Source organism: Eleginops maclovinus, chromosome 14, assembly GCF_036324505.1.
Source record: "Eleginops maclovinus isolate JMC-PN-2008 ecotype Puerto Natales chromosome 14, JC_Emac_rtc_rv5, whole genome shotgun sequence".
Taxonomy (NCBI): Eukaryota; Metazoa; Chordata; class Actinopteri; order Perciformes; family Eleginopidae; genus Eleginops; species Eleginops maclovinus.
The window spans coordinates 2939753-2949998 of NC_086362.1; the positions used below are offsets into that span (position 1 = coordinate 2939753).

The 10246-nt window shown below is 41.5% G+C and overlaps 1 protein-coding gene across 2 annotated transcripts in view; it reads left to right on the top strand.

The window, feature by feature from the left end:
• shroom4 (shroom family member 4) overlaps positions 1 to 9649 on the top strand; it is a 55698-nt gene extending 46049 nt beyond the window's left edge. For both annotated transcript variants that reach the window (XM_063900759.1, XM_063900758.1), the window contains 8 exons: positions 525 to 586; positions 1818 to 2621; positions 2882 to 3493; positions 4609 to 4738; positions 4842 to 4943; positions 5750 to 5920; positions 6368 to 6510; positions 6949 to 9649. In XM_063900759.1, the coding sequence (XP_063756829.1) occupies positions 525 to 586; positions 1818 to 2621; positions 2882 to 3493; positions 4609 to 4738; positions 4842 to 4943; positions 5750 to 5920; positions 6368 to 6510; positions 6949 to 7105 (2181 nt within the window). In that variant the 3' untranslated portion in view covers positions 7106 to 9649. The remainder of the gene's footprint in view (positions 1 to 524; positions 587 to 1817; positions 2622 to 2881; positions 3494 to 4608; positions 4739 to 4841; positions 4944 to 5749; positions 5921 to 6367; positions 6511 to 6948) is intronic.
• Positions 9650 to 10246: the final 597 nt, after the last annotated feature.

Genomic DNA, 10246 nt, shown 5'->3' on the forward strand with positions numbered 1-10246 from the left:
TAAAATGCACTTTTGAAAGTCTTTCAACTAGATCTGAATTGAAAATGAAAAACTAAATTAAATGTGAGATTGTATCAAGAGCACAGAGAAATAAAAAAGCTTGTTCACTGACGAACAAATAAATAGACAACCAATTTATAATTGATTCATTTTAGATTTCTTAGCAAAACATACTAACAATTTGAGTTTTTGGATCGATAATTAGACAAAACAGGCCATTTGAAGACATGCACTTGGGCTTAATTGACATTGTATAACTAACTTTATTGCTAATCAAGAACATAAGGGGTAAATTAATTGATCGAGACACAATTTCATAAGAAAAAGTCTTAAAACGTCTAAAAATACAGGCTAAAATACCTCCACCTTAATGGACTCCATCACCATTAAAGTATACGGCAAGGTGGAGCAGCACACCCACTTCCTCTCAGCGAGGGACGTGTGCTGACCAACACTTTGCTCAAGATTGATTCCTTCCTTCATTCCTACGGTGTTATTAACCGGCTTTTTAATGTCTTCCCCAGATGTATCCCGCCCGGCAACAGGAAACAGCCAAGCTGAACAGGAAGTACAGCCTGACTGAGAGGTGAGCCACTTCCTGTCGCTGCCACACAGACACACACACTCGTATAAACAAGCTTTTCTGAGTGTTTTATACATTACTGTCGACACACACTTCATCTCTGGTTGTCTCTAAGTGGGGAGACGTTAGGTGGGGTCGGCCCATTGTGCATTCTGACGGAGGAAACCCTGCTCAGTCACGCCTGGCTGTGATTCGACTATAATGAGCTCTAAGTGTGCCCATAATGATATGTGGTTGGATGGTGATTTCTGTGGGGGGGGGGGTTGGGACATGCATGGCGTGTAGCGAGAGACCTCTACTCATATCTGATCTGAGGGAAACAGCAGGAATGCAAAGAGGAAACATTTACTGTAATTTAACGACTGTTTTTGTTGCGTAACGTCGACATTTTCTCCTTTTTCTGTGTTAAGGTGGTAAGAGAGCGGGTATAAAAGTCAAATGAGATTCAACTTCACCTACCCAGTCCTGTTTAACTGTTAAATTAATAAAGATATGTAAAAAACATGCAGTTTTTAAAGAGTTTAACACTCAGATTTCACCTAAAATCTGCTTTATCAGGACTTTGGTTTGTGGTCTTTGTCTTGGAAAGAAACAGAGCAGAGAACGAGAATAAAATGTTCCTCTTAAGGTTCTTTTTTCCTCCCGCCTTACTCTGAATTTAGTTGTTGACTAGGACATCGTTTCACCCAAATCTCCAAATCACAGGGACTAGTTTTGTTGCGTAACAGGAAATTGTTTCTTGAATTGCTGTATTACAAAGTGGGAATATAAAGCTATAAGTTTACAAAACAATCCAAAACAGTATGACAGTATGTTCCCAACACTGTCAATCATCCTCACCCACACAGTCCCAATAAAACATAATTTACTGAGTTTTAAAAACAGGTTTAAGTGTTAAATAATTACCGAAGTGTAAAAAAAACAGGCTGTTTTTAGACTTAAACCACAAAACCATACATACAAACTATAATCTTAGCCCAAAAATAGGTGCTTCTTTGTCTTTATGTTCAGTAATGCCCTGACTTTACATACAGTAGTGAGTGGTTTTAACCTCCTTGTGTCATTAAGGTAAGATGTTAAGCCATCCCTTTAACTATTCATCGCTAAAAGCTCTTTATTTAAAGTAAAGTAAGTCAAAAAACATCTTTAATTCGCCTACTTTAGTCTGGATTTGTTTGTTGACATCGAATTATAATTTGTATTGCTCTCTCTCTCCATTATCTCCTCATCCCAGGGACTACTCCAGCTGGAGACGTGAGTCCAGACCCCCAGAGAGCAACAGCCAGCACCACCAGGGCCAATGGAGCCACAGACCGGCTGACGGAGACGATCGTAATGGATACTCCTTCCCTCCCCCGTCGGCCCCTCTCTCCCTCCGGGGACGAGCCATGTCCGAAAACGACCTCCGCTTCGACAGCAGCCACCGCTGGTCGCCGTCCATTTCTGTCGCCACCAGCCAGACGTTGAGCGAGGTGGAGGAGGGAGGGGGAGGAGTCACGGGAGGAGAAGCTGCCAACACTGCACGGATGAACAGGAAGAAAACCCCGCCTCCACCGAGACCACCGCCCCCGAAGTGGGAGCAGTTTCACCGCAGGCGGGCGTCTCACCACGCCCTGTTCTCCACTTCTCCTCAATCCATCCCTCCATCTTTGGACACCCCCCACTCCTCTTCATGCATCCCTCCACCTGCAGCCGACACGTCCAGACAGAGGTCCTACAGTCTTCCTCCGCAGAGACAGGAAGTGTCCGACGGCTGCCCGCGATGCAGCTGCAGCAAAACCCAGTCATCCAATCAGAATCAAGCACAGACGCCGGAGCACGCCTTTTCCCACGCTCCATCCAATCAGGTTCCGCCTCAGGACCGGACTTTCGCCGTAGCTCCGCCCAGTCCCATGTTCTCCAGGAGAGGCTTCAGACCCGTGGCCCCACCCCAGGCAGAAAGGGACCAGAGGGGGGGGTATGGACAGCAGGAGAGGGAGGAGGTTATATCCTCTCTACCTCCACCTCCACTTCCACCAAAAGAGAGCAGTATGAACAGGTGAGCTCAGTCAACAGATAAACTTTTCTAAACTCTCCAGATCCTCAGAGAATAAAATAATGGAACAGGAAAACAATTAAGATTATATTAAGTAAGTCATTCATCTAAATACTATCATATATTAGAGAATAATAATACACATCTGTGGCAAAAAACTGAAGCAGGAATTTTAGAAAATGACTTTTTACGTGGCTTTAATGCACCAAAAAAGCCTGGAAAAAGCAAGTCCAAGTTTGAATATTTTCTCTCTGTTCTTGCAGAGTATCTGAGGCGATCATCAGCCCTGAGGAGGACAGAGTAACAGTGAAGCCTCTCAAGCAGCACTCCAACATCAGACCCGGAGCAGAGTGGGAGAGAACTCCATCTCCCAGAGTTCATAGTGACTCAATAACCCTTCCACCTGTGATAGAGAACGGCCTGGTTTCCCCTCCTGAATCCTACCTCTCCGTCGACTACGAGCAGCAGCAGCTCCGAATGAGCCGAGGCTTCCAGAGCATCGAGCCCCAGAAGATCCCCGAACCCGGGACCGAATCGGAGACGACCCTGAGTCCGAGTCCCGCCCACAGCCTGGACGCAGAGCTGGACATCCCCATGGAGACGGACATCGACGACTTCCAGGAGGAGGACGTGCTCCTGGCGGAGGACGAGCCAATCACCAGCGAGCTGCCGTGCTTCGCGCTGCCGGTGACGGTCCTGGAGACGGACATCGACACGTTACCGGAGAGCGTCTCCCTGGAGGAGGAGCTGGAGGTGGGAGGAGAGAGTCTGAGTCTGGAGGAGCTCTTCCCCCACAGCGGTGAGGGGGAGTCGGGCAGGGAGAGCTGGAGAGGAGCCTACCAGAGCCCGGAGCACAACACCGACAGCCTGGATAGGTAACAAGAGAGTGCTGGAGTGTGTGTGTGTGTGTGTGTGTGTGTGTGTGTGTGTGTGTGTGTGTGTGTGTGTGTGTGTGTGTGTGTGTGTGTGTGTGTGTGTGTGTGTGTGTGTGTGTGTGTGTGTGTGTGTGTGTGTGTGTGTGTGTGTGTGTGTGTGTGTGTGTGTGTGTCTGTGTCTGTGTCTGTCTGTGTGTCTGTGTCTGTGTCTGTGTGTCTGTGTGTGTGAATTACACAGACCATTTGATTTGTACAAGACCTAACTGTTCCTTCACTGAGCTGATTCCTCGTTTCCCACAACCTTTCCAGAGCACCTTCCTGCAGCCAAGTTTTTTTCCCCGGTTACAAATGTTTTGTTTTGCCAACACAGTTGCCCCCCGGGTAATTACTGCCACACATGATAGGGGGACAAGTCCTATTATTGTACATTACATTAACATCGGATTTCAGTTTCGACGAAGACCAGGACACATTATTTAGAATGAATCAGAATACTTTATTTAAAAAAATAAACACAAGAAGTTCAAGTTAGAATGTCAAATAAAAAAAGAAAATACATACAATTATTTAACATAAGTGAAAATAAAATGAAAAAGAATACAAATATTTATATAAATGTAAGAATTTCAAGTAAAATCTCCAAAAAAAAGATCAAATATAATACAAATATTTCTAAAAACGTAAGAAGTTAAAGTAACATGTCCAATAAATAATGAAATATAATAAAAATAGCTACATAGACATAAGAAGAAAAATGTGCAGATCAAAAACAAAGCACATTGAATCGGGGTTATATTTAATTCCCCTTTGTTCTTCTTATAACGAACTCTTTCCATTTTATTTATTTGTTCGGTTTACTTTAAACTGCTGCTGTCATCTGCTCTCCAGTCTCCCCTCTGCCTCTCTTTTCTCTTACTTTATTTGCTTGTTTGGAGCTAACATGTTTCCCATATGCGCTCCTTTATTTTCTTTCTGCCTCCCTTTAACCGATGTAATTGACTGCATTTCTTATTTATGTACTTTTCTAATCACCGTATTTTACGACCGTGCGTCTGCTTTATCGCTCTGCCCCGTGTTTTATCTGTGCGTAAATAAAATAAACTGTGCTCCCTCAGGCGCTCCGGGGCGAGCTCCAGCTGCTCGTCGTATTACAGCACGTCGGCCGCCAAGGCGCAGCTCCTGTCGCAGATGAAGGACTTCACCGACACCAGGGAGCGGGACGAGGACGACGAGCTCACGTACAAGGTAACACACACTGCTGATGTCGAGCTACAATCAGTGTTTCCCAGACAAAGTAAACCCTGTTAACCCTGGCTTGTGTTAACATGTGCTCCCATGTGTCGTGCAGAAACAGCTGATGGAGAGCCTCAGGAAGAAGCTGGGGGTCCTGAGGGAAGCTCAGAGGGGGCTGCAGGAGGACATCAGAGCCAACACTCAGCTGGGGGAGGAGGTGGGAACATCTTTTCTGTCATTTCTTTACGCTCCTTTTATTTATCCACTCATAATTGGAGGGAAGGGAACTTAAAAGCAATAACTTGTAATGTGTAATTGATTATATTTCCAATTGTATAATCATTTGTTTAGCACTTCATTAAATCTAGAACTAGTTGTTTATTATCACCGGAAAATACATTTTTATTTCGTGTATAAAAGGTCAGAAACACGTGTCTGATGAGTGCGAGGTGATGTTTTTTAAATGCTTATTTGGTTCGATCAACATTCAAAAATATTCAATATTCAGTGATCGACATGTTTACTTAATAAATTACAGTAAATAATTATTAAATATACAAGAAACAGCCAAATAATTCCCTTTTTAGGAGCTTTGACATGCCAACTTTTAGCATTTTGTCTCAGAATATAACCTCAACGATGACTTCTCTACTATATTCCTGCTGAATAACCGTCTATCATCCTTTCTTAACTTCAACACTCAGTAACGGTCATTAACTCTGAATTATTTGACCTGTGCACCTTTCATCATCATTGCACAGTAATAGGTTTTGCTACTGAGGGATGCAAAATGTCGTCAATGCCAGTAAAAGAAAGCTTTAGGTTTATGTGAGACACTGTTTGCTTTTTAATTCCTCAGTTTTACTTTGTTACGTGCCAGATCAAAACACATTTTGGACATTTCGGGACTGAAAACACAGACAGAAAACCAATGTTAAAGGACTCCGATCAGGATCCCTGTGGTACTCCTACGATCCATTAATCTCCAGTTGTGTGTGTGTGTGTGTGTGTGTGTGTGTGCAGGTGGAGGGCATGGTGGTTGTGGTGTGTAAGCCCAACGAGGTGGACAAGTTCCGCATGTTCATCGGAGACCTGGACAAGGTGGTGAGTCTGCTGCTGTCGCTGTCCGGGCGGCTGCTGAGGGTGGAGAGCACGCTGGACACTCTGGACCCCGACACGGAGCACCACGAGAGGGTGAGTGCAACTGTTGTTGTTATTTTTATATGTACGTCACTACTCACATTCTTATTGTCCTTGTGTGAACTCTTATTTGTCCTATCCTGTGTACAGCAGTAAGAGAAGTAACACGTTTTTCAACAATTGGGTACATTCAGTCCCATTTTTGGAAAGAAAATGGCCTTTAAATGTTTCTATAGGAGGTCTAAAGGCAGAACATTTGCATTAGATTTCCACGAAAAGTTTCAGGTTCAATTGTTAGACGCAGCCTGGATGAAGAAAAGGGTAAAAAACGGTGAAAATTAAGAAAGTTGTAGACTAAAATTGATAAAATAATATATGGAAATGTAATTGAGATGTCACAGGATATAGTACAAGACAGAAAAACAATATTTTTGTAAAGGGAAAAAGTATTTAACTTTCCAAATACTTTATTTCCTGCGTCCCCGTCCCTCTGTCCTGCAGCTCCCCCTGCTGGAGAAGAAGCGTCAGCTCATGCGTCAGCTGTTGGAGGCTCAGGACCTGAAGGACCATGTGGACCGCAGAGAGCAGGCCGTCAGCCGGGTGCTGGCCCGCTGCCTGACCCCCGAGCAGCACCGAGACTACAGGTAGCAGACTACTCCATCATACACTATATGTCTCTCTGAGTCTCACTGTCTCTGAAGACTAAATACCTCCTTAATCGCTCTTAAATCTGTCCTGAAATATATATTTTTAAGTATCCTTTTACTGAGATGGTTGCCCTATTTCATTTCTGTTGACCTTTTTAAAACCTATTTATATCTGAAGACTTCTCTTATATTATTGCTTATTTAAATGATTATATCTTGCAGTGTAACCATACTAATTAAAGATGAATGAGGGTTATGTAGTGCCTCCTTTTTGCTTCTAGTCTGTGTAAGGTATGCTAATGTATGCTTAGTGTTGATACAAATAATCAGATAAAAAATATTCAATTCAAATGTGGAATATTTCCCTAAATGTATCCTTGCATCACCCATACTGAGTGTACATTTTTAATATGTTATCTGATTACCCCCCGTCAGCCACTTTGTGAAGATGAAGGCGGCGCTGCTGGTGGAGCAGAGGCAGCTGGAGGACAAGACCCGGCTGGGGGAGGAGCAGCTCCGGGGGCTGAGGGAGAGTCTGGGGCTGGGGCTGGGCATCGGGATGGGGATGTCCATGGGATACGGACTATACTGACACAATAAACCAAACAACTGAAGAGGAGATGAAGAAGAAAGGGGGCTTTTGGAAGCATGAAGTAAACACAAAAGTAGGAGGAAAGAGGATGGAGAACAAAATGAAGAACTGATTTGAAAAGAGTTGTCTATGTTTTAAAGGAATAGTTTGGTATTTTGAGGAATAACCGCCAAAACTCCATGTTCTATTTGGGTTTTAAAAGGAGATTATTTGCCAGAATAAGTCTTAGCTGGACACTGTGACTTCCTGGAGTCTTGATGCTAAGCTAAGCTAACCATCGCCCAGCTGTAGCTTTAGATTTAGCAATCAAACATGTCAGGATTAGCAACTTTCCAGATGTTGAAGGACCAAAACCACAGCTAAAACACACTAATGTTTTTTTTAATCTGCGAGATAAAAGACTGGATTTTGGTGCTACAGTTAAAAAAAGACAGAGAAGAAGAAGAAGTCACAGAAACAATGGACTTCAGATATCTTCAAACAGAACAAAAACATGTCAAGAACTGAACTTAGACTGTAATTAAGGAGCTGAGAGCATGTGGATGGATACACAAGAGGATTTAGTTTGATAAAGAGGAGAAAAAGGAGGTTTTTCCCACGCATTTACACCCTATGCTTCACATGATGTGCCTGAAACATGTACTGTAATGAAACTTGTTCTAACACTACGTTGCCAAAGACATTTTCTCTGATGATGAATGTGTCCCTGAGACGCTGCTTTTTGTTCTGGTGTTTTCTTTTCTATTTAAATCTCCTGGTTCAGAGAATTCAAGGAGACTGCAGCATTATTTACTGCCTGATATACATACTCTGTATTATCTACCATAGTATCATATCACTTCCTGTTCTGTTTGTGGAGTTTGAGACTCCACTGTCACGTGATAACTGTTACTGTACAGAAGACTGTTGTGTTTATAATGTAAACGATGTATATATAGTGAGCGTTTTGTTGTTTTAAATGACTGGAATTGATTGTAAAAATTGGTTGTAAAAGATGGTAAGACCGGTAAGAGATTACTGTATATTTTTGACGGGGAAGAGTTTGATTAGTTCCAGTTTTTGCTGTTAGCTTGTTCCGATATTTGCTAAAGTTTCCCCCCCTCACTCTTGTCTTTTGCTGGTCCCAGTTTACATTTAATCCATACATTTAATATTCCCTTGAGACAGTATAAATACCACTTAATCCTTTTCTTGTTGAGAGTTATATTAGATAACGCTACAGGCAGCACTTCTGTTAGCTTAGCATAGTTTAGCTTAGCATAAAGACTGGAAACAGTGAATCAGTTGGCCTCGACAACAGCATGTTAGGGCAATTGTAGGCGGAATCATAAATAAAAAAGGAGCCCGGGAATGAACTAAATATACAGAGAATTAACTCAGAGCTTATAATTGTAATTTTTTAATTATGTTTTATTTTTAAATTCTCCAAAAAAATTTGTTCTCATAATTTGTGATTTTAATTTCAAGTATTGGCGATTTTTCCTGATACATGTATAAAAAGCTAAGAGAGATTATTATTATTATTATTATTAGGTTTTTTGTTTCCTCTTGTAAATTAAAGACTCGTAAATTCAGATTAATTTGAGGAATATAACCCCCACTATAGGCTCTGTTTTTTAAAACTATCTTAAACCCACATAAGCAGGGCTCTTTCCAAAGCTAACACATGCTACCAGTACAGTCCATAAAGCTAATTATTTAACATGCTATATTCTGCTAGCATAGTTTGACTTTTGCATTTTGGTTTTTGTTTGAATTATCAAATATAACGTGTTAGTTAGGGAGCTTTAGAGGTGATGGTACCTGAAGGCTAGCTGTTTCCAGACTCATGCTAAGCTAAGCTAACTGGCACGATTTTGGCTTCATGTGTCAATCTTCTCATCTAAATCTCAGCAAGAGAGAAGTTAAGTGTTTTTCCCCACAATGTTAAAGTATTCCTTTAAAACTTGAGCAAAATTTACATTTTTGTGCCAAAACTCGATCAAATTTTCCCCATTTGTGAAATATTTGCCAAAGTCTCTGGAGCTTTAAGCAGCTGCCTAAACCTCAGACAGTAAGGCTTTCAGCACTGCCTGTGTGAGTGAATCAAGTAAATAAAAACTGGCTAAACAAGAAGAGGAAGGGAGAGGAAATGTGTATAGTTTGGCTGTTGAAAGGTGGACTGAGGTTATGTTTAAAAAAAAAGCAGACACTTAATCATTTTCTACTTTAACAAAAATGCAGTTTGAAGTTCATTAAAAGTTACTGCTTCACATTTGTTCTTCCATCGTTTGTTCTCAGATGTTTCCTGCTTTTTAAATACCAAACTTGTTCTGTTTTGTACATATTCTGTGTTTTCTTGTACTATACAGCCAATTGGAAACGTATAGACCTTTGAAGAGGGGAAAGAAAGTTGCTTATGAGAGTTTATTTCGACTGTTAATTTTTCTCTTATGTCATTTTGATTTATTTCAAAACCTTTTTCTTGTAAAATTGCATTACAAACAGCAAAAACACTCATAAGAGAAGGAGTACCATAAATAATAATAATAGTATTTTAAACAAGCTTTGCGTCTCCTGTTGTGATTTAAACCTTCCTGGGTTATTATGGCTTTTGAAGGGGGGGTCTATTTTGAATGGTGTGGGACGGTTAAGTAAATATAGCTGGGGGCGGATGGAGGATGATGGATGAAGAGTGGAGTCAGCAGCTCTGCAGGAGGGATGTGGTGAGGAGGGTGTTTTATGAGAAGAGCTCGTTAAAACATATATATGATACTGTGATGTGGGGGGGCTGTCGGCAGGGGGCCATTTATGTTCATTTAGTTTGAACTTTGTCTTGTTATTAGAGCTATTTTCATTTAAGTTTCCATGGGAATAGATGGAAAACGCAGAGAAATAAGGCATCAATGGAAGACATGATCAATCAGGGCTTAAGTCATAACCCAGGATAACATAACACCTTGTTGTCTGCACACTTTTACTGTAAACTTTGGGATTTTCTACTACATTAAAAGTGTCACTTTTCCTCATGAAGTGACCTGGTTCAATGCCTTAAGATGGCCACAAGGTGTGGGCATTTAACAGTTTTGATCCTATAGAAGCAGTCCCTCACTACCAAATTAGTAAATAAAAAACACTAATGTTTTTATTTAATTATTTTTA